Raw genomic sequence first — 25,035 nt, 5'->3', positions numbered from 1 at the left:
GGTCAGTGAAAGTGGCCCGTATTATACACACCGCTGAACATTTATTTTATTTGTCAAAGTGTCACACATCGCGAGCGAGGTGTTTGAGTGATTAGACTGGTCACGTGAATCTGCGCCTTTCAGAATGTCCAACAGCGGTTTCGCTTCACAGAACGGCGCTGGAGGGACTTACACGAACGGTAAATAAAACTGAATTTTACTCTGGTAGTCATACTGTTGACATGACTGAAAGTCACCATGTAGTAAATGTCGCCTGCAAGCGCTTTATGTATATCAAAATAGCTGCCAGTAAAGTGTTTCGCAACCTGTTTCTTAGGCCGAGTTCTTTCAATACTTTAAACTCGTAGCGTTGCTTTCACACTGCTCGCGACACGACACGACACGACACTCTCGTGACTGTGTGTTGTGTTGTGTGGCAGCTCAGTTGATTATATTGTGTGAGCGTTAATTGTATCGATGTGAGTCAGGAAATGCTTGTGATTTAAGCCGAGTAAAGTTCACAGCTAACTATCAGTCAAGGTAGGGTAAACCAATCTGATTGACGTTAGTTAGTGGACAGATTTAAACTTGATATGAGGCAGCTTCTGACAGCTACTGTGAGAATGAAGTCAAATGAGTTATAAACTGTAAGGAAAGAGACAACAACGCTGTTACGTCAAAGTTTAAGTTTTAGTACTGGTGTAAATATATTGTGTATCAGATGATAAACTGCTTTCATTTCGTCTGAGGATAATGTATTTCTTACCAAACCATCCAGTGTCATTTACGGTACTTGAATAAAAGATACACAGAAAGCAAAACAATGCTAGTTGACTTGTGATTTTACTAAGTATTTAAAAGTTGACAAATGTGTTGTATTACAAGTATTTCTGACACATTTTAGGGATGCATTATAATGATCAAATGAAAACGACAATTGAAAGTAGATTTGGTGAAGGACTTGATTCACTAGAATAATTCATCACAAAAGTTATCATGTTACTACATGCCATATATACAACATGCAACTCTTATTATAACTATACAATTAAATGATATAACCTTTATATAACTATGTAACTTAAATAAATAAATTGTTTGTAGAATATATACTTTAGTACAATGTTGTGGATCAAAGTAGTATTTTATTTTGACCCAAATCACAATTTGATCAGTGTTTGAACTTTGATAGATATTTGAGATCGAAATAATAAATATTACTTAGGATGTAAAGTCATACATAAATATTTTTAGGTCCGTTTCATTTCAATATTTATCTTTTCTTATTTTTTTAAATGCAGTTTTACTATAACTAGCTGTTTATTGTGAAAAAACATGTGCAGATGAGATGCTTTTTTGGAAAAGATCTAGTAACTCATACCGGTGTGCCTAAATATTTTTTCGAGGTCACACGCAGCCATTCAGTTATCAATGCTCTCAAATTTGTGGTATAAACGTTTACGTGCACGTGGCTTCGTCTGTCTCGCACACCCACACTGGTGAATCCATTTATCATCGCACAGCAGTTTTTTCGTAACTGTAAAGCTCCATGACATATTTCTCTTTACAGTGTGTCGCTCAAGCCATTTACGGATTGTGGTTATATCAGATCCATAATTCATCTCTAGTTATGCTATAGCAAGCATTAGATTAGTAAGACCATCTATATACATACTAGTTAATATTGACAGCTTTCTCTGTAGAGATAATACAGTTTTTATTTTTTAAACAGGGTTGGTTTTATTTGTAACACTGTTTACTGGTTCTTTTCCCCTGTAGGTCCATCACCGAATCCCGTTGCGTTTTACCCCTCCAATCAGGGCTATGTACCACCAACTCAGGCAGCCTACATGAACAGCATGCTGGCAAAGGCTCCAACACCACCAGGGCTGAACACCAGTCACCACCAGCCTTCACCTGTCGGCATGACCCAGCACTCCCCACAGCCTGTGCCCCTGCATGTGTCCCCGAATCACAGAACTGCACAGGCACCTGGCTCACAGAGCTCGCCCAGCCCACTGCTGTCCAATAGCTACTATCAGCACCCTCAGCAGCCCCCAAGCTGGCAGTACGGGGGTACACCGCCTCCTGTAGCCAATCACGTGAGCTCCTCTCTGAGCACGGCACCTCAGCAGCCCTCATACAGCAGTGGAAAAAGCACACCTCCTGTCTTCCAGAACACTATGCAGCCCGTCGGATCAGTGCCGCCCTATTCCTCTTTGAGCAACCCAGCTGTATCTGGTATTACTCTTACTTGAAAATTTTTGATCTGAAGTTTTATGAATTTACAAATGTTTTGCTGAATATCAGCACAGCTGTGATTGCCTGTGCCAAATAATAGCCAGAAAAAGAAAACACAAAAGCTATGGCTGATACAGGCTGCCGATTTTCTTGAGACGATATTTGAGCCGATACTGCTTTTGCTCACTCAATAGGCTTTATGCTCAGCTGCACTACTTGCTGAACTTCAGCCAGCTCCTTGTTTCCTGTCTGCCATTATTAGACAAACTGATTAATCCAGGTGTGTCTGACCTCAGTAGTCACAACAACAATAATCAGACACACCTGGATTAATCAGTTTGTCCAATTATGGCAGACAGGAAACAAGAAGCTGGCTGAAGTTCAGGAAGTAGTGCAGCTGGGCATAAAGCCTATTTATATCATAAAAATAACGCAATGATAGTGCCAAATGTTATAAGTCTCAATTTAAAAAAGTAACATTTATTGAACTAAAAAAAAACCATATTTAACAAATAGGAAAAACAGGTGAGGGTGCATGAACTGCGCTCTCCACAATGATGAGGAACTATCAGCAAAGGATATTGATTTATAATGCCAGAAAAAACTATCGGTGAACACAGTTGACACATATCGGCCAATGCCGATACACATAAAACTCGCAAGAATCGGCCTGATTTCTCGGCCGTGCGATATATCGGTCTATCACTATACTGAATACACCATCGCTGGGACTGGGTATTGCGACCACTCTGACCATTAGATGTTAATCTTTTTTTCTTATGATTTAGATTCTATTCTACCCGATATTGATTCGTTATCAATATTTCGTTAAAAATGTTTTGCAGACACTTTAAGAGCTACATGTAATGCACGGACCGATATACTGTTACACGTGCGTTTTTAATTCTGAATTGTTCACATTCAAACAACAGACTACATTTATGAGGATAATTGTGCCATTTAAAAAAAAATGTAAGTATGCATGTTCAAGTGCAAGGAAACATGAACCCAGTTTTCACACGCTTCCTCAAATCAATATTGTTTTGAATTGAAAATCGATTACAATCAAAGAACCTGTATTTTTTACCCAGCCCTAATAAACATGTCTGGCAAAATGTATGAATGTAAATCTTATGTTTTAATGTTTTACAAAATTAAAAAAGCGTCCCCTTCCCTAACCCCACATGTTGATTCAGTAACGGATTTTCTTATCACTGTAATATTCATGTTTTTACAAGTCAGCAGATTACAGGCAGTGTGCATGCATTTGTTAAATTAAAATTAATCAGGTGGTATACATGGAAATAACTGGTATTATTTATTTAATTTAAGCTGTTCTAGCCTGCTGAACGTTTTGTACCATTTTATTTGTAATAGCACCACCTGCCCTGAATGTTGTGGCACCACAGACCCATCATCAATATGGCCTTCCACCCACAGTTGGACCAGCAGCTATGAGAGGAACCCCACCTCCCCCCGGCCCACCAACTGCTGCTGTACCACCACCGCCACTCGCCACCCACAATGACGGTAGGAAAGCTTTTTTGCACATTATTCGGGTGGTTTCCTGGACAGGGATTAGAAAAGTCCTAGACTAAAACAAGTGTAAGAGCTGTCCAAACTGAAAACAACTTGCACTGACATCAGTAATGTTATTAGTAAGGCATGTTTGGTAAAACTAGTTATATTTTCCAATTAAGGGCCTAGTCCTGATTTAAGGTAATCCCTGCCCAGGAAACCACCTCATTGTGTTTTAGATCAAGTTTAAAGTCAATATTGCATTGATTAACATGAAGAGACAAAACTCATATGTGGTTCTTCATTGCGTGGCTCGGCAAGCTTTAAGTTGTGGCTCACATGGCAGTAAATAATACGGTGATATGATCATGAAGGCATGCGCTTTTTCTGTCTTTTCTGATCCAGAAGCTAACTTTGTTAGAAAATCATACCCATTATATCAAGACGTGTGACGATAAGCATGTTCAATCGTATGCTACGCTTGCACAGAGCGATTGTCATATGACAACAAAGTACCGTGCGGTCAGACTGCGTGTTATGCTTTTGAATTGCTCTCGCGGGAAAGTAATGTCACTCGTCTTTTGGAAATCATCTTGTCTCATTAACAAATTTGACTGGTAAATGATAAAAAATGATTTGCCCTTGTATTTACTGCATTGCAACAGTTTGATAAGCAGACATGCTTTTTATGACTGGATGTAACTTTTGATTCTTTGCTGTACAGGCGGTTCTCCTAATGACTCTGACCTATCAGTGTGGCTCTCATGAAAAAAACAGTGAAGACCACTGATCTAAAACATTATTTTAAAAATGCTTTCTTTGAAATTAGATGCAAGTGTTACTTAGATGTAAGTCTCACTAATTGGAGTAAATTATCACAAATATTTTCCATTCACACCCCATTCACACATCACTTTCATGGATTATTAGCAAACGTCAGACGCTGTAGATAAAAAAACTAAAAATGCAGGACTGTAAATACATCAGATGTCTTTACGGGACCTTTACGTTATGTGTGTGTATACATGCACAGATCCCAGAAAATCATTAGCAGTCTGAATAAATCTGAATAAAGCATTTTCTGTGTATTTCCGTGTAAAAGGGCTTTGTGGTCTTTACTGTAAGTTATTCAGAACAAGAGCATTTTTAACATCAATTTGGTTTTATTTAGTTGTTTTGACACATGAATATGATCCAAATATTTTTTTTTTAATAGAAATAGTTTTTTACTAGTGAAAAGTGACACAATGCTCAAATCAAGGTATTACCTAAATATCGTTGTCCATAAATGTTTGGGCGAAAACTGCATTAAAATTAAAGTATTTTTCCTGAAAGATAACAAATCAAATACACACTCATTTGCAGTCTGTGTTTTTTGCTCAGCACAACATTCAGTAGCGACTATGGTGTCAAAGCACTTTTTTAGGACAGATTTGATACACCACCAGGCTGTCCCAATTTATGCAAGAGATGATCCGGTCACACTTTATTTTACGGCGTCACTGTTACCGTGTAAATTATACATTTAAGTACCAAGTAATAATCATTAACAACATTTACTTACTATAGGGTTGGGGGTTAGGATTAGGGTTTGGTTTAGGGTTAGTTGCATATAATTATGCATAATTAACTGTTATTACTATAATAATTACATGTAGCATGTGTAACAAAGACATTGTAAAATAAAGTATTACCGATGATCCTATCAAATCAATGCAGGATAAGATTCGTATTTTACCTAAACTTAATTGAATAAATGCTTCTGCATGATGTATGACTGCTCATTACTTCATTACTTAACTTCAGCACATTTTTGCAGATAATAATAGTTTTCTTGAACGTTACATTTTTTTAATAACTATTAAAACAAAATCTGTTAAATTTGATAACTAATTGAAGCATAATATATTTGGTATTGTTTAAATATTTCTTCTGTCTAGTTTTGGTGTGCTACTTTCAAAAAGTGAGATTATTTATTGGTTTGTAGTTTTTCAATTCAGATTTATTAAACTGCTTACATTTCTAAACAATTTGACTCTTATTGGCTGCTTTTTGTTCTGTATTCATTTGCTTTAAAATATAATTAGGAAATTGACCCGCAACCAAGTCATAGTTCTCGTAAGTGTGATGCTAACTAATCACTTAACAAATGGTGCTTTTCCTCCATAGCAGGATCATATTCTACTCCACCAGGACAGATAAACAGACCAGTGGGCACTGCTTACCCCTCGGGCTTACAGCCCAATCTTTACCAGAGCATGCCGGGCATGCAGACGTCACCACATATGCACCCTACACCACAGCAGTCCAGTGCAGTACCACAGCCATACCAGCAGGTACCAGTCTGATCCATGTCCTCTCCTCATCTTGAATATTTTATTATGGTTATATTTAATAGAAAAAAGCAGGAGCATTGCCCTGTTATCTCAGCACAGTATTTAGTATTAATACGGTTTTCTTTGGCTCACTAACATTTTCTGAATTTAGTGAAGGAGTGAATTTTCATAATTTTACTTTATATTTTTTGTTTTGTCTCTAGCCATCCTACAGCACAGCTCAGCAGCTCAGCCCGTCTTTAGCTGGATTAAGCCTGCAGTCAGAGACCCCAGAGGCCCTGAGGGTGGTCAACCTTCTTCAGGAGCGAAATCTTCTTCCTTCAGGAACGGTCACAGCGCCGACGCCCTGCCTGCCTCAGGACCTGCAGAAACTAAACTGTAGTCCAGAGTGAGTCTCATTCATGTGGACACTGGCTTGGATGAAGGCTTTTGTTTGACCATTTGGTTAATTGTGGGAATTCTCATGAACTCCACAGGGTTTTCCGATGTACTTTAACCAGCATCCCTCAAACACAATCTCTGCTGAACAAAGCCAAGCTTCCCCTCGGCCTTCTCTTGCACCCGTTTAAAGATCTTTCTGTAAGTAATCCAGTGAAATCTACACCTTTCTACCAATTTGTTTTCAGACAGCTGTCGTCTGTCCCCCTTACTCCTTCTATTCACTTAGGCAAGTGCCAAATTAACTCTCGTCTCTCGACACAAGATGGCGCCCTCAGTGCTGACCAAGTGTCACAATTCACTCACATGTTTTCAATGAACTCTTAGGAATGTAGGAAATTGTATATGGGGACTATTTCGGACACATCCATGGCCTACTTAAAAGGTTTAAAATGGTGACAAAATTAGGTCTCTAATAAACAAATAATAGAATATTAATTCAAATGTTTGAATATGAAAGCAAAGACTATTACGTTAAAGAGAAATACCGAAACCATACATTAAAGGTCACATAACACAGCTGTTTCTGCTAATCTTATGTGAATCTTAAGTACCTATAGAGCAGTAGACCAGGTGTTCTTAACGTGGCCCACATGTCTCTTTTATCTGACAGACTCAGTTCAGTTCATGGAGATCTCTTCTAATGAGCTGATGATTTGAATTGGATGTGTTAAATAAGGGAGATATTAACGTTAAGAACCACTGGAGTAGAATTACAATCCATATTTTAGAGTCTTTAGTTTTATCAGATTTATAAAAGACAAATCAGCTAATTTCGAAAAAAGCAGAACTCCTGAAAATGTACCGCAGGTGGAATGAGTCACGAGAAGGCAGTGGCGGGCGGTCCGTGCATTTCACACCTAGGCCTTCAACCGTCTTATGCCGATTATGCTTAATAATCTGATCATGTGTGAGGTCATGTAAACACGTAAAACTGTTTTCTTTTGTCTGGGAAAGCCCGTAGAAGGCATATTTGCAAACGATCAACACAGGTAGTTTTTTGCGCATTACCCCAATTTTGCTTGGCATGTAAACACCTTAATCGGCTTTCTCACGGTTTTGTTCATGTGCGCATGTCTCTGCGTGTAAAAGATAAACGTCACACGTGGAAGTAAGCTCATAGTAACGCATAAAAGTCTTCTGCAGTTTTATTGATTTGAATGTAAACGCATGAAAACGGTTTTCTTTATTAAGCAGATTTTTGCTAGTTATTCGCTTATTCTGTGCACTCAGTGGTGTCCTATCTGAATGAATACATCTCGTAATACCATCATTATGACGTCACGGCAATAAATACACATTAACAGTTTAATTGCAAAATGGAAATGACTGTATTTTACACCTCAAGGAATAACAGTCGAATTGTACTACAGAAATTTTATACAGAAACCTGTTTGAAAGGAATTTGAAATGAAGTCAAGCTCTTTTTTTGCCAAAGAAATTGCATAAATGGTTCTTGAAAAAGCTTACAAAGTGTTTTAAAGAATCACAATTATAACAAAGTACGTTGTTGACAGTCTATTGTTCAAAAATAATGCAAAGAGTTTCAAAGGTTTACTTTTAAAAAGTGATATTCACATAATTTACATTTCACAAATATTATTTGCTTACTAAAGGAAATGCTAATCCTGAAAGTCGAGACTGTCCAGTAGTACTTCTGGCCTTAAAGTTTAAATTCATTGTAGGGCTGAGATTGTCCGCTCGACCGAAGCATTGGAGACAGGAATAATCACCGCCAAACATGTAAATCATACAGCTGTCTGTCTGTCTGTCACATGCTCACACACAGATTTTTATGCTGAAGGAAATCAAGGTTTTTAACAGGATTTTTGCTTTCAAAATCAGTCATGTCATACATCAGTCAGTTTTGTTTGTAGCCAGGACAGATAAAATAATGTTCTGTGACTCTGAGTTAAGCTGGAGAACGCTCGCGGGAACTTTTTCCGATATGTTTGAAACTGCTGGGCGTCAATCCAATCAAATGATGCGAAAAAGCTGACATCATTGTAGGGCAGTGAGCTGGCTCTGGCGACGCCAAATCGAAATCTGATTGATTAATGCAATGAATTCATTGCCATTGATCTTAAGCTGAAGCCGCCAGCACTGAAAATCCTGCAGGCCTAGGCCGATTTCTTTGACCCTGGCTACATGGGCTGCGTCCGAAACTGCCTACTTCCATACTATATAGTAGGAAACAGTAGAAAATAGTAGGTAAGGTGAGTAGTATGTCCGAATTTATAGTATTCCAAAAGCAGTAGGCGAAAAATACCCGGATGACCTACTACAGGGGTGTCCAATCCTGCTCCTGAAGGGCCAGTGTCTCTGCAGAGTTTTATTCCAACCCTAATCAAACACACCTGATCCTGCTAATCAATGTCTTACTAGGAAGAATAGATACTTTGAGGCAGGTGTGTTGAGGGAAGTTTTAGCTAAACTCTGCAGGACAGGACACCCCTGACCTACTACTTCCAGCAAGATCCCAAAGTGTTCATTCAATGGACACTTTACTATCCCATGAGCCCTCTGGAAAGGAGTTATCCAACGAAGAAGACAACAGAGGGGCATTGTTTTGTTTAAAAATGCCCAAAAGCGGTGATGCAGCTCTCTTCAAATGCAAATACATATATTAAACAGCTGTCCCTTGTGGTTAAATTGCACTTGTTTAACGTCATTCCAGTTAACGACTAACTTGTTGTTATTATGACGATGTATGTCACATGATGTATCAACATGGCAAATGTAACTTGTACGAACCCAGAAGTGCATTCTGTTCATTCGTTCTCTGAACCTTTGCCCAATCCAACTCAAGTCAGAATGCATGAAATACCATCATACCCCCCTCCCCTTCAAATATAGACTGGTGAAAAAATGAACACATTTCGGCTTTAATTTACAACATAGAAATACAAAATGAAAACAATAATTTACCAAATTTAAAACTTTGACTCTGACAGTAGCAGTAACTTTAAGAAAGTCTTTGTTTGTATATGTCATGCCGCTGAAACTGAGAAATGTTAGGGTCATTGAACTTCTCTCTCCTCAGCAACTTCCTGTGGTGACGTCCAGTAATATTGTGCGCTGCCGCTCTTGTCGGACATACATCAACCCATTTGTTTCCTTCATGGACCAGAGAAAATGGAAATGTAATCTGTGTTACAGAGTTAATGATGGTGAGCAAAAATTGTGCTGTAAAAATATGTTGTGAAAAGAAATGTGCAGCAATAAAATAAGGTTATGACGTATATGCAGTATGTGAATGTTTATGAAGAATTGAAAATGGTCTGTCATGTTAATAACTCGGTTTTCTTCTTCTCAGTTCCAGAAGAGTTTATGTATAATCCTGTCAGCAGATCGTATGGATCGCCTCACAAAAGACCAGAGGTTCAGAATGCAACCATCGAGTTCATCGCCCCATCAGAATACATGGTAATCTGTCGCTTTCATACAGACACCAGTTAAAGTCACGGCACCCTTTTTTACGCTTTATTCTAAACTGATTGATTCACAGCAGCTTTACGTAAGTAGGCAAACATGGTGCAAATTTCAAAGGACAGCTGCACGTATAATAATGCAAAAACAGTTTTTTTCAAATTTGAATCAATTTCAAGTTAAGCTCTTGACACTTAAAGCAAACCCACATTGCATAATAGCGAGACTATTGTGGTGTCTTGAAACTTTAAGCCCTTATAATACAAATTAACTTGTTGTATGAGATGGGCCAGTTATAAAAATGATTAGTTATGTTTAAAAATGTGTATGTTGTCTGTAGTGTAATGGGCAGAAATTAACAAATAAATAGAATTTTAAATGATACAAATGATGTTATGCAAATTTTTTTGTGTATGTAAATGCGAAATTTGAGTTTGCTGCTTTGTCCCTAGCTAAGACCACCACAACCTGCTGTATACCTGTTCGTCCTCGACGTGTCTCACAATGCAGTTGAGACTGGATATCTTGATGTGGTCTGCAAGTCACTTCTAGACAACATTGACACGTAAGTGAGCCATATTACTTGCTGTTCATCGATAGGGAATTCATTGTTCAGTATGTAACTGTGTGTGTTTATGATGAAGGCTACCTGGAGACACTAGGACAAAAATTGGTTTCATCACGTTTGACAGCACTGTACATTTCTACAACCTTCAGGAGGGACTTTCTCAGCCTCAGATGCTCATTGTTTCAGACATTGAAGGTAAACTGAGTTTTTTCATCAGAGCACAGCATAGATTTAAAGGTCCTTTCACACCAACAGTGTAATGGTGCATTCACACCAGACGCGTATGAAGCGTTAAGCGCAAGTTAAATTAATGCAAATTGATATCCTGCGGTGTAATTCGACAAATTGAGCGTTTCGGGCAAATCGCGAGAGTAAAAAAATCTGAAGTTTGGCAGGTATTCACGCCACGTTAACCAATCAGGAGCTTGCTCTAGTAGTGACGTGACTACGATATAGCGAGCTGCAGGGCTTAAAGTTTTCCGGTGTGCCGGATCTCCGGCGTGCGGCGCTGGGAGCGAATGTAAAAAAAATCAGTTTAAGTTAATGCGTTCGCCTACAAATAGTATGAGAGCTACACATATTTCACTCTAACAAACTAGCCAATCAGAAGTAGGATGGGGCGGGTCTTTGAAGTGTGGTTGAGAGCCATCTGCAGATGCCGAGCAGAGACCGAAGACATTTGCTTGCTGCTTTGACCATAGATATGGCTTTGACTATGTAAATATAAGGAGTGTATAAAAGCGTTACAGGAATTCTCGTCGAGTTGAAATGCTGTCTCGCAATTTCAGTATAAGGTTGCGTTTGTGTCAAAATGTTTTGCTTGTATTATATTATTCTGTAACGCGTTAACGCACGCATCCACGCAAACCATCACCCTGACGAACACACGCATACATTCGCGCCTCTTGATGGTTTGTTATTCTAGTGCGTGCATGCGATTACAGAATAATATGATGACAAGAAGCTCGCGGACGCGGAACTCTTGAGGCAAAAGACAAGTGCACTTGACTGGCTTTCAAGACCCCTAGGAATGTTTAAGTCGCAACATCATTTGAATTAAGTAACTTCAATGTTACATTATCCCCTTCAAATGAAGGGTGCAACGATTGTGTAATAAATATTAGATAAATATTAGGGGTGTGACAAGATCTCGCGAAATTAATTATGTGAAATGTTGTCCGTTTCTTAAATTAAAGACTGCATCCTTCAGAGGTTGGATTTGCAGACTGCATAAAGACTGTCTTATTAGGGAATATTAACAATTATAAAGTTTACTAATTGTATTTAGTTGATCGCATTGTTGTAATATGTTTATGACTTGCGAATGCAATGCTCAGTTAATTGAAATAAACCTTGATGACGTATGCATGCATATGCAACGTCCGGAGGATGCAGCTTTCTGTTTGAACATTTTACAGTGCTTGCATTATATTCTGTCTTTGGCAGCATGTGCTTTTTTTGTTTGGGTTTCCAATAATGTTCGTTTGGGAAATCAAATCGTATAAAGTCTGAGACGCGTTGTGATTGTCTGTTGATCATATGTTGTCTCAGTCAGGAGATTAAACCCTTATCTGAGTTTACATGAGTTAATGTCTTCATGCTCTTGCTCAAGAATGTCAGTGGGTGTATCATTTCTAGTGTAAAGAATTTGACAAATATTAAAGATTGAAATGAATTTAAACTTAAATAAGCATTTTCTCCGTCTAAAGTGAAAGTGTAGATAACATCCGCGAGACGAGTCCTCTAGCGCCATCTCCAGGCATTTATTATAATACATAAAGCTGGTTTATTACACAGGCCACATATAAATATAATGTGTTTGTTATTGTAATGTTGTTTAATGTAACTTGGTTTTGATACTTTATTTACAATTATTATTGGATCATAATTAATTATTATGTAATTTTAAGGGTTATTTCTCACTTGAGTATATTTTTATTACCAAAAATATCAAATTACTTAACTATTAATTAGCAAAATAATTGTCAGTGACAGTCCTAGATTAGTTAAATCATTTAAAAATAATGTGATTTCAGTTTCCCATTTATTTAATCACTGAGGATTTCTTAAAAAGTGTAAAAATCTCATCTCCTTCTCATAAACCCAATCTCGTGTCTCGTCACACGCCTAATCTCATTTAACATGTTGTGTATGTGGCTTGTGTGCCCTATTATTACCATACATACATACAACTAGGGCTGTCACTTTTGTGAAAAAAATCATTTTCGATTTTTAATATATAAGTGTTCATTGAATCGATTGTAAAATCGATTTTCCATGTCTAAAAAAGACGTTTCCATTTAACGCCAAATAACAGACAAATGTAAAGAGAGCGCCTGAAACGCACACGTCAGCAATATTTCTTATTCATTGTCATTAAGTTTCGTGCAGAATAAAAAACAGCAACAGTAGTGCAACATTCTCTAAAAAAATATGCAGAGTGGATGCCATAAATGAAAAACATTACTGCAGGTTCAACTGGCTGCTTTTATGATTTAGGCAATTCAAAAATTATTTTAAATAATGATTCGATCCATTTCAAACAACTGTTCAAAAATGAAACTTTAAATAGACTTACTTGAAGTTGAGAACATGCTGTGTATTTTTTTTATTAAACGTAACCGACACTTAGGCGGCACTAAGCAGGCATAATGAAATGCGCAAAAAGGCTAGGGCCATTACAAATTATTGGTCAGGAAAACAAGTCGATCAACATTTTAGGGGTCAAGAGCAGAGCGCTTTTCATTCACTATATGTCCATCTGTTGAGAAGACGCACTCCGACCGCACTGATGTCCCAGGAAAACTCGGGTACTTCGTTGCCAGCTGCGTATTTCGTACTGCCAATCTTCCATCACAAAAGCGGGTCGCTGTCAGCTCGCAAGGGTGGCTCCTTGTCATAACTCATCATCTCCTGTAAGCTCACAATTTCGACGCTATCTCGTGTTGCACTGGTTTATTGACGTTGTCCTCCATTTTCTTTGCAAAACACTAGATGCAGCGATTGAAAGCGTGAAACTATAGGTGCGTAAAATTGCTGGGTATTTTCTGTCTAGCTTTCGCACACCTACTGCACTTTCGGAATTCTTTATTTTCTTTTTCTGCTTGTTTGTGAGTTTTGTTACATCTATATTTTAACTGTTTCATTCTTTTAAAATTAATAGTGTACATATTTGGTTAAAATCGACTGCCTATTTTCGTTTTCGAAACGTTTTTTGGTTGGTCCGATCGATTGTGCAATCGATTTTCGAACGAAAAGTGACAGCCCTACATACAACCAAAGATTTTACTAATAGAGCACAAAATTGTTAATAAGAACGACTTATTTTTACTCTCATAATGCACCGCATTGATGTATTTACATTTAAATGCACAAAGTGACTGATTTTATTCAGTCTGATGGTTTACTTTTGGGCATATAGTAAATGAACAATTTTTGTGTTTGCACCATATTTTAGTGAAATATATTTTGAGTAACCTTTCTTTTGTATTGGTGTTTCAAATAGCCCATCATAATCTGTAGTTTAAGCTTGTCAAGTGTTAATGGCAGATATGTTACTAGTTAGTTTCAACAATGTTTTCAACAATGTGTCCACCCCCGCCCCCGGAAAAAGTTCAGGCTCAGGATTTTTTAGCTTTTAACCCCTGGAGCTGAGACAGAAATACAAAATAACAATGAAGGACAACCCAGAGCTGTACGACACATCTTCAAACTTTTATAGAAACAAGAATAAAAAAGATCTTGCTTGGAAGAAAGTGCATGAGGAGGTCGGACAATCTGGTTAGTTTACTAAATTTGAGCTAAATAAATACATAATGAGACTACAAGCTAGCTAAAGCCGGCAAATTGAGTGTATTCGCGTCAGAACTTCACACGCAATTGACACAAATTTCACACGTGAATGACTAAAGCGAGTTAACTCAAAATGTTCAAGCATGATTTATTCGCTTCATTTGCAGCTGGTGTTAATGCACTGATTTCTAGGTGACACTGAATGAAAGTAAATCTTGAAGAAATAGAGAAGAAGAATAAAAGTTAGTGAACCAAAAAAAAATGATTATTGGCAAATTTAAAAAAAAAGTATTTCTCCACTAGCAGTTTGGAAGAGTTGTGTTTGAAAAGTAATCACCCGAAATTTCCCATGGTGATATTACACTGCTAAAAATTGAGAAATATAGCTTGAAATCCAACAGTATTAAAAACTTCTGACACACACATATTGGCTTTGTCAGTCGATGCATTATCTGTTGATTTAATCCGGGAGCTTCTTCGCACTAGCCTTGGTTTCCCCATGCTGCCTTGTGCGCAAATTTATTCACGCTGCAAGTCTAGCATGGAAACTATGGACCTATTTTGCCCCTGAAATAGGGAACCAATCACAGAACCGAGAGGGGGCAGCAAAACGATGACGACGTCTATGCGACACACCGATTGGCTATGAGCTATGTACAGCCGCATGTGATAGACATTTGTAGTGCCCAATAAAAGGCTCTGGGCATTGGTAAACCGAGAAAATGAACATGTGGTTCCCAGACCATGTCTCATTCTCTATTCTCTATAAGTGTTAGCCAGGCTATCTTAGCACAGACATTTGCAGTTATTATTTGGGTTTACTTTGAAAGTAATGCATCAGAATTTACATTGCTTTCAACTTTTTGTCCCTCAGATGTGTTTATACCGTTATCTGACACCCTTTTAATCAATCTGAAAGAGGGCAAGGAGGTGAGCACATACACACATATCATCTTGAACTTTCTGGGATTCAATGTAAATGCAAGTGGATGTGTCTGTAACATGAGTGTTCTTGTTGTAGCTGGTCCAGGATCTGTTGAAGAGTTTGCCACAGATGTTCAGTAAGACGATGGAGACTCAGTCTGCTCTGGGCCCAGCACTGCAGGCTGCATTTAAATTACTGTCGCCCACTGGCGGGCGAATGTCTGTCTTCCAGACTCAACTTCCTACTCTGGGCGCCGGGGCTCTCAAGCCGAGAGAAGAACCCAGTCAGAAAACGTCAGCTAAGGTTTCAATATCACACTTAATTTCTTTGGAATTGATTTATTGATTGTGTATTGTGTTTCCAATACAAAACAAGTAACACATTAGAGTAACTCACAAAATTAACATGAGTATGCCCAGTCAACAGATACCAGTATAACAAGTACACTAGTTTAATTAACAGTAGTTGTTCAGTACTCTTCTAATTGGTTTTGTAGTTCTTTTAGGATCTTTATTGTGATTTTGTTAATTAAAAAATTAACTTGATGTTTTAAAACACTTTGAACACACACACACACTTCTTTAAAATCGCTTTTCCACCATAGGGCCAAATCGTTGCTTAATTGTTTCAATTTGTGCCGATTCTGCTGGCTACAGATATGGTTTCATTTTCCATTGTGGGACTGTAAATAAGGCATCTGTTGTTGTCTTCATATTTATACCGTTCAGCTGTCGTAAAATTTTCCTCTCTGCCCAGATTTCAATTACAGCATATATTTCCTCCACAGACCAAACAGCCTCACTAAAATTCGCACGAATAACGTGCTTGGCCAACTAAATGGAGAAATGGGTAGCCAGCCAACATATAAATAACAAATCCAAAGTAGTGATGCTAAAATCTCAAGACCGAGGATGGTTTTTAATCGTTTTGTGCCGAACCGAGCTCAATCGGAAATTTAACTGTATAACGTTTCTTACTGTTTTTAGAAACATTTGACCCGATGATGAAAATGTGATTTGTATTTAAGCATTTGGTTTAATATTTTATAGCGTATGATTGTGTTTTATTGCAGGACATTCAGCATCTCGCTCCTGCTACAGATTTCTATAAGAAACTGGCTCTGGACTGTTCTGGTCAGCAGGTGGCTGTGGATCTGTTCCTGCTAAGTGCACAATACTGTGATCTTGCATCTCTCGGTCAGTCACACAAATGTGTACAACTACAGATTTAAAACTCATCTTTAGCTACTCCACAGACTTCAACACTATTTCATAGCAGTTTATTTCATATGTATTTTACGAGGTGGCTAATTTCGTATGAATTCAATGATCCAACGTTTTTAAATGATCTGTACTTTTTCTAATGATTGTATGTTTTTGTACAATTCACATGCGAATTAGCCACCTCATAAAAAATATGTACGAAATTTTGTGAAATCAAGTTTTGTTTCTCTACTTTACTTGGGACGAGTAGCTTTTTTCAACGATTGTTTACAGATAGATTCACTTTTATGTGACTACATCATTATTCGAGAGGGTCAGATGTTTGAAGTGAAGGGTCAGAAGTGATGTCAAGTCTTTAGACTTTTTAGCTTCAGTTTAGCTTATAGCAGTCGATTAAAGGTGGACATGTGTATGAATTTTAAGATGATATATGTTATGCCTAGAGTCATGTGAAAAGGAAAGTTCACCCTCTTTGAATTCATTGGTTTTGGTCATCTGATTCTTTCTTTTTCAAGTGACTTTGAAAAGAAACAAATGCTTTCGTAAATAAAAAATTTTTTCCAAGTGTCCTGAAGGCATACTCCCAGGTTCTCTATTCAAGAGTGTAAAGGATGCGTTTATTGCTTGAAAACAAAATGTCTAAAGAGTACAGATTGTCTATTGTTTTCTACGAATTCACACAGCTCAGTAAATTGTTTAAAAGATTTTGTATATAATTTTTACATTTTCTGTTCCTGCAGGTTGTATATCCAGATACTCAGCTGGCAGTGTTTATTACTACCCATCTTATCACAACCAGCACAACCCATCTCAGACAGAACGCTTTCAGAAAGATCTCAAGAGATATTTGACGAGGAAAGTCGGCTTTGAGGCTGTTATGAGGATACGCTGCACAAAAGGTCTCTTTAACATACATTTCCCTACGTTTGTTGCACAAAATCGTTTTTTAAATATGACCTTTGAAAGCCTTACACTTTCTGTTGTTTAATCTTCAGGCCTGTCCATACACACTTTCCACGGTAACTTCTTTGTCCGTTCCACGGATCTGTTGTCTTTGCCCAATGTGAATCCCGATGCTGGTTTTGCCGTGCAGATGTCCATTGATGAGAACCTGCTGGACACGCAGGTGGTTTCGTTTCAAGCCGCTCTGCTCTACACATCCAGCAAAGGTCCAGAGCCCTAACGTATCATTCACGCATCAGAATCGTGTTGTCGTATTTACGTGTTTATGACATCATGCCGCTGTGCTCTTTCAGGGGAGAGGAGGATTCGAGTGCACACATTGTGTTTGCCTGTGGTCAACTCTCTGTCTGACATATTTGCTGGGGCTGATGTTCAGGCCGTCACTTGTCTTCTGGCTAGCATGGGTATGGCTTCCTGCATTACATACAAAGAAAAAACATATATATATATATATATTGGTTAATGTTTTTGAGGTAGACCTTTTGGCTGCAAAACAGTCCTTTACAGTGGCCTATAAGGAATTATGGCGCTTTTACCATTTTTCATCTCGTTTGTTATGTTGTTTTGTTTAGCCGTGGACCGCTCTGTGTCAGCCAGCCTCAGTGATGCTCGAGACGCTTTGACAAACGCAGCCATCGATTCATTGACGTCTTACCGCACATCAGTGCTGACGATCCAGCAGCCTGGTCTGCTGGCACCCGCTTGTCTGCGTCTGTTCCCCCTCTACGTCCTGGCCCTGCTGAAACATGTGCGTCACCCATAACCAGCCTATCATTCCAGCACATCTGCAGTCATGTCACAGCACTGATCATCATCCTTTCTGTTTCAGAAAGCCTTTCGAACGGGAAATAGCACCCGGTTGGATGACCGTGTGTTTGCCATGTGTCAGCTGAAGTATCAACCACTGGAGTATCTCATGCTCATGGTACATCCAGCCCTGTACCGAGTGGATAATCTGACAGATGAGGTTAGATCATGTTATTTTCAGCAGGATGTTTTATTTGCCCGCCGCTTAAGTCATGTGATCAGATTTGTCGAAATGAATTCCATAATCTGAATACCAGTTTGTGCTACTTAACAGCTACTTTATGTGCTTAAAATGCAGTTGATGGTTTCCTACTTATTTCTGTGCGTTCACACCAGATGCGAATAAATCACTCTGTTCGTGTAGAGTTGGACCATAAAAAAAAATTTAATTTCTCGTGTGAAATTCACGTGGTTTGAAATTCAGATGCAAATACCAGGGTTTCTCGCAGCACATTTATGTTAAGGCGTCCGCCTAAGCTTGGAAACCCGACCGCCTTAACTAGGTCGTCCAAAAAAAAAAAACAATCTCTGAGATGCACAACAGGCTGTCAAGTGCATCTCAGAGAAGCGGGCCACACGGCCAAGATGAGATGTTGTCCGTCATGTCTTGAGGATAGCCAGTTGATAAAACGCGTGTCCATGAGAACTGTAAGTGTACTTATGTTTTGGGGTTATTTTTAAGCCTGTTATTGTATTAGTTCTTGCAGTTTTAAAGTAAGTTAGCTGGTGATTTTGTTGTTTGAGCAACCTGCTAGGGTTGCACGTGCCTGTTGATTTGATATAATTGTTGAGCGCTCTTGCTCACGTTATTTATGTGCATTATTTACATGCTACAGTAGTTACACTCCTTTAAGATAGTGAAATAATCAGTTTTTAACCATTTTTGCGCTATCTATTATCGTTCGCCAGACGTTCTACAACATCTGCTTCAGTTTGTGTTTATTAACCCTTTAGTTTCACTTCATCACGCAGCTATTCCCTTTAGAGGTATCTGTTAAACATTTAATTCATTAATAATCTAGTATGTGTTCATTTTCTGTCATAGTTTCTTCAAAATTAAGTTTTATTTGAGTGTTTTAAAGCAACACTATGTCGTTTTTTTACCTTTAAATAATGTCTCTAAAATTATTTCAGTGATTGAACAACTTTTAACTGGACAAATTGTACTGTTTTGTTGCAACCTGAGCAGCCTCCTAGCTGCTACAAGCACACTCTGAAAGTGGCGGTGGAGGGTAGAGCACACAGCCCCGCCCCTCCCCCTGCCTACAGAAGAGTGTCTGATACCAGGCACTGTTGCGCTTTTCAACCACATGGGGGAGCTGTAAGTCATTTTTACATGGAAACTACATAGTGTTGCTTTAAATAAAAATATTTTAATTTTCATCATGACACATACGCCCCGCCCCTTTGATTGCCACGCCCTCGGCGTTTGTTACATCTTACCAGGCCTCCTCAAACACTTTCTTCCAAGCAAGATCCTTTTTATTCCTGTTTCTATTAAAATACGAAAATGTGTCATATAGCTCCTGGTGTCCTCATACAGTGACAATGATTTTGTCCTTCATTGTTGTTTCGTATTTCTGCATCCGCTCGCTACAACGAAATCACGTCACTACTAGAGCAAGTTCCTGATTGGTTAACGCGGCACGAATAATATCCAAAGTTCATATTTTTCAACTGAACCTGTCAAACGGCCAAAACCCTTAATTTGTGCCGCGTCATTCACGTGAATCGCGCTGTAGGATGTCTATCGCGTGTTTGCATTGACTTAACATTGTAAATCACCCACGCTTAAGGCTTCATTCGCGTCTGGTGTGAACGCACCATTACTGGTACCTTTAGATTTTTTGATTTATGTTGTTTTTAGTACTTTGCTTGTTTGTGTTTACATCTGTGGATTTGTAGTCTTTGGCTGCTTGATAAAATTTTGTATGAATGTGTACATTCGTACGTTGCTTTAAAAACATCTGCCTGTTATAAACACCATATAAGCATGGACATATACGTGACATTACTCATGTTGTGCACAGGGGGCGCTGAATGTCAACGATCGTACCATCCCTCAGCCCAGAGTGCTTCAGCTTTCTGTGGAGAAACTGAGCAGGGAAGCAGCGTTTTTGATGGATAGTGGCACAGTAAGTACAGGACAGTGATGAAATGAATCTTGCCCGAGTTTAACTTGGCATCATTAAATTGCATATCTCTAAACCTCTTTCAGGTGATGTATCTATGGATTGGAAGAAATTGCAGCCCAGATTTTATCACACAAGTCCTGGGAGTCCAGAGTTATGCTGCTATTCCTCAGAGCATGGTAAAGTATACCCACCTGTTACATAATACAAACCTTAAGACAGAAAATGGGAATTTCATAAAACATTTTGGGTTATAATAATTTTGGATTTGTAATAAATTGTGATTGTCTCATTAAAATGTTTATAAGTTGGTGTTGAAAGCTGCAAATCTTTGTGTTTTGTCTGTAGAATCAGCTTCCAGAGTTGGACACAACAGAATCATCCAAAATCAGAGCCTTCATTGATTGGCTAAGAGAACGACGGCCGTTCTACCCCACTTTGCACATCATCAGGTCTGATCATCATCACAATATATTAACCTCAAGTATTGTTAAATAGGATGATTATTAATCTTATACAAAGGATGTGTGTCCATCCACAAGCGCGTATGACATTTTGGTTTCGTTTTTAAAGGTGCCGTAGTAGAATGTAAAATTGTATTAAACTGGCATAGATGAATAATGCGAGCGTTTGTTTCCTTTTTTTTATGTAAACCTCGTGCAACATAAGTTAAAGTCGAGATGTACGCCCCAACATTAAATTACACATTAAATTAATTACAATGCTAAGTTGTGACTGCTGAGTTAGCAGCACTATGTGCTAGTTAATGCTATATGCTAGCATTTAGGCTGAAATTCTACTATTGACATTATAGTTAACTTTTGCAGGTCAATACTGAAAAAAAAAACGTACCACTCAGAAACGTCCATTAACAATCTCTAAACAATTAATCCTCAAATTCTGTATCTTTGTCTGATACAGACTCAAACATAAGGTCTGTGTACACACATGCACACAGCTATTCAGAAGAGCTGCTCTGACGAACAGCCAATCAGAGCAGAGCTCAACATTATTATTCATGACCCTTTCAAATAAGGTAATATTAGACCATTTAATTCTAAGGAGAAATCCTAGGGTTGTATATGGACATGTAAAACTGTCTATGAATAATTTTTGCACTTAATAAAGCCACAAACCTTTTATGTAGATATCAGAGAACAATTTAAAAGATTATTTGAATGCATTCTTTGGCACCTTTAATACATGCAGGAATCAGAAAATAAAGTGCAGGACTTGCTTGACGTTAGGAGTTATTAAGATAGTTATTTTTCTTCTGTCTGAAGAAAAAGTTGAACATAGTTTTTTCCTATAGATATTGTTTTTATCTTTGTGTGTGCTAAATCTCTGATTTTAAGGTATAGATGCGTTGATTTCTGCTTTTGGAAATGTAACTTATTTTTTCTTAAAACTGATTTTGCTGACTCTATCAACTAGCTTTGTCATTTCTTATCAGATTCCGACAAATCATACATCTTTTTTATGGAGAATGTCAAAATATAAATAACTCCTTTTTGAAGATTTGCTCATTCTGACCAAATTTGCCAGCACTGTTTTTTTCCTATGGTACTGTGCTGGTCTCACGACAACTGATCACATATGACATTATAGTACTGTGGGAGTGATTCAAATGTACACAGAGAAGTCTGCTTCTAAGCACTTCCTCTACACCCTGAACGGACCCTTGCAACATCGAATAAAGCCAAAGACACCTCTTATTACTGTGGTACTATAGTCTTAAAAGCAAACAGTGTTATTTGGCTTCACTTTGATTAGACGAAAATACAGTCAGATGCAAAATGTGCAGTGCTGTCACAAGTTCAAAGCGTTATCATCATGTCATATTGAAACATTATGTAACAGTAATCAAATGCCATGTTAAATGCTTATACCATTTTGATTTAAAGGATTACTCCACGACCATGTCATGCAAAATGTTGATGTCTTTCTTTGTTCAGTCGAGAAGAAGTTATGTTTTATGAGGAAAACATTCCAGGATTTTTCTCATTTTAATGGACCCCAACACTTAACAGTTTTAATGCAGTTAAAAATTGCACTTTCAAAGGACTCTAAACGATCCCAAACGAGGCATAAGGGTCTTATCTAGTGAAACGATTGTCATTTTTGGCAAGAAAAATAAAAAATATGCACTTTTAAACTACAACTTTTCATAAAACATTGTCACGTCAAGAGGTCACGGATGACGTATGCGAAACTACGCCCCAGTGTTTACAAGTGTGGAGAAAGAGGACCGTTCCGACGTTGTTGTATGTCGAATGATACTAATTAACTAAATGTGCATTTCATATATGTAACACGTGACCTTTCTACGTAATTACGTGAGGTTGCGCTGGCTCGTCACACAGCCGGAGGAAGAGGAGAATTTGTGCTTTAAAATTGCATATTTTTAATTTTTCTTGCCAAAAATGACCCTTATGCCTCGTTTGGGATCGCTTAACAGTCCGTTGAAACTGCAATTTTAAACTGCATTGGAACTGTTGGGTGTTGGGGTCCATTAAAGTAAAAATCCTGGAATGTTTTCCTCAAAACACATAGTTTCTTCTCGACTGAACAAAGCAAGACATCAACATTTTGGATGACATGGTGGTGAGTAAATTATCTGGATTTTTTTAAGAAAACGTACTAATCCTTTAATAATACGATTGAGATGTTTGCCCATTTTATTTTTCTTCATCTCAATACATCATACTAGAACTTATGCAACATTGGTCACATCCAGTGTAAAAGTGTCCTTGATTATAATCTGTAAGTCTTTTAAGGTCATGTCATTGTGTGTGAGCTCATCAATTTTGGGTTGTTGTATGCATGCATGTCATTTTTTTATTCCTTATGTTTTCGTCGTATTTTGCCAGTAATTTTAGTGTTTGTTTGCAGTACTCCATGAGTTTGACATTGACACAATCCTTTTGTGTTTACAGAGATGAGAGTCAACTGAAGTCTGATTTTATGCAGAACATGATTGAGGATCGCACCGAATCTGCGCTCTCTTACTACGAGTTCCTCCTGCATCTACAGCAGCAAGTGTCCAAGTGAACAGACACCGAACCACAGCAGTATTGAGCAAAAACAATCACACTTAAACACAGCGATGACGTTTCCTTACTGACCTGACCGCTCTGTGTTTCTGTCTCTTTAAGAAAGGGTAATGGATGAAATGAAATGACTCCAGCGGTTCACTGCTTGTCCAAAGTTCAGATTTTTGAGAATCAGATAATCGCATTTTAATGTGAAACTGACCGCACCGCTTAGCCATTGCGTCACACTTCTAACAATAAAGTATCATTTGTATCACACTAAAAGTTTTGTGCGGAAGTGTTGCTTGTTTTTCAGGATTACGTGGACACAAAAACAACTCCTGATGCAGTCATGTTGTATTCAAAGATGGGTTTTAATTATATTCATTATTATCATTGTGTTAGATGAATCTGTATGCACAGATCTTTGATCTAATCATTTATAATTTATTGCCTTTTAATAAAGAAAAAACCTAAAACGTAGGAAATGCAATTTCTAACAGTTCAGTGCAATTCTGAATTCATTTACACATTTGTATGTGTTCAAATTTAAAGCCTGTCTGTTTTCTTGTAATTATTGTTTTAATTTATGAGAATGGCAGTTCAGTTCAATTCATTATTTGCCTTAACTGGGAGTTTATTTTGTTGGAAAACACTTTGTAAGTATGTAATATTTTAATAGGACATGGGAGAATTCAGACACTTAACATTGTGATCTTAAAACATGATATATACAAACGGATATTGATAAACTTACATTATACTTGATTTTAGTACAAGCATTATTTAGATCATGTTATATATAAAAAATAAACTGGTTGGGACTTTTAAATCTGGTTTTGTTTTATTTTATTCAGGATTCACAATAAGCTGACAGATGTGCATGGACTGTTTTTCCAACAAAAGATCTTTAACACTAAAATTGGATAGTGTATCTAGAAGTTTCTCTGAACCATTGAAAATATTCTTCTGCTTTCTCTACAACTAATAATTGTTTATCTTGAGGGACTTGCTATGAATGCAGTACTGTTGAAGGTCCATATTCTTCTAATATCAGACATACTTGTCTTCATTATGCGTGCAAACATTTCCAGGATTCTCAAGTCACTGGAACACAAGTCCTGTTTTTTCTTAAGAACATTTTATCTGCAGGGTTCCCAGTGGTGATGGAATTTCTGGAATATCATGGAATTTATAAAAGGTCCAATCAAGACATTGAAAGTCAAGGAATTTTATGTTTTTTGTCCACATCATGAAATATCAGGGATTTTGTCGCTTTAAATTTTAGTTTGCATTGATCAAAATGTAATCAACTTGTTACGTTGTGACGTAAGGAGCGCTGTTTCTGGGTCCAAGCCTCCATTGATTTCAACGGATACTACAATCTAAACAGCCGTTGCAATTACACAATTATAAACTCACAGTTTACACTACATTATCAGGCTTTTGGCATCATATGTCAGTGAAACTCAGGGAATTTGACTTGGAGTGGGAACCCTGAATCTGACATAAGATGAGATACAGTATTGATATTTGTATTACAGTTTTGTAAGTAGACAGAATTAAACCGTCATCAAAGAGGAAAGCCTTGTATGAGCTCTCCTGTACATTGAATGTTTTCTGCTTACTTTTATGCATCAGCAGTCCACTTC

The 25,035-nt window shown here is 37.8% G+C and overlaps 1 protein-coding gene across 2 annotated transcripts; it reads left to right on the top strand.

Moving 5' to 3' along the window:
- Window positions 1–38: 38 nt before the first annotated feature.
- Window positions 39–24,215, top strand: sec24a (SEC24 homolog A, COPII coat complex component). Of its 2 annotated transcripts, none has more exons than XM_055179634.2 (22): window positions 39–179; window positions 1,759–2,220; window positions 3,598–3,750; window positions 5,911–6,074; window positions 6,278–6,462; window positions 6,551–6,653; window positions 9,556–9,682; window positions 9,829–9,938; window positions 10,394–10,506; window positions 10,586–10,704; window positions 15,176–15,231; window positions 15,323–15,529; window positions 16,299–16,422; window positions 17,190–17,348; window positions 17,445–17,618; window positions 17,706–17,816; window positions 17,985–18,160; window positions 18,242–18,379; window positions 20,250–20,354; window positions 20,438–20,530; window positions 20,700–20,803; window positions 23,288–24,215. In XM_055179634.2, the coding sequence occupies exons 1-22, from the start codon at window positions 125–127 to the stop codon at window positions 23,400–23,402; spliced, it is 3,153 nt and encodes a 1,050-aa protein (XP_055035609.2). In that variant the 5' UTR covers window positions 39–124; the 3' UTR covers window positions 23,403–24,215. The 2 variants fall into 2 exon arrangements, with proteins under 2 accessions (XP_055035609.2, XP_055035608.2); XM_055179633.2 differs by having other exon boundaries at window positions 5,908–6,074.
- Window positions 24,216–25,035: the final 820 nt, after the last annotated feature.

Source organism: Misgurnus anguillicaudatus, chromosome 9 (genome assembly GCF_027580225.2).
Source record: "Misgurnus anguillicaudatus chromosome 9, ASM2758022v2, whole genome shotgun sequence".
Classification (NCBI taxonomy): Eukaryota; Metazoa; Chordata; class Actinopteri; order Cypriniformes; family Cobitidae; genus Misgurnus; species Misgurnus anguillicaudatus.
This window is presented reverse-complemented; position numbering and strand designations above follow the sequence as displayed.

Excerpts from the sequence above, each read along its gene's own strand:
- sec24a (XM_055179633.2), top strand. The coding sequence starts at position 125 with ATGTCCAACAGCGGTTTCGCTTCACAGAACGGCGCTGGAGGGACTTAC. Across the intron at positions 6,463-6,550 it reads AAACTAAACTGTAGTCCAGA|GGTTTTCCGATGTACTTTAA; the intron begins GTGAGTCTCATT and ends TGAACTCCACAG. Across the intron at positions 20,531-20,699 it reads CTGCTATTCCTCAGAGCATG|AATCAGCTTCCAGAGTTGGA; the intron begins GTAAAGTATACC and ends TTTTGTCTGTAG.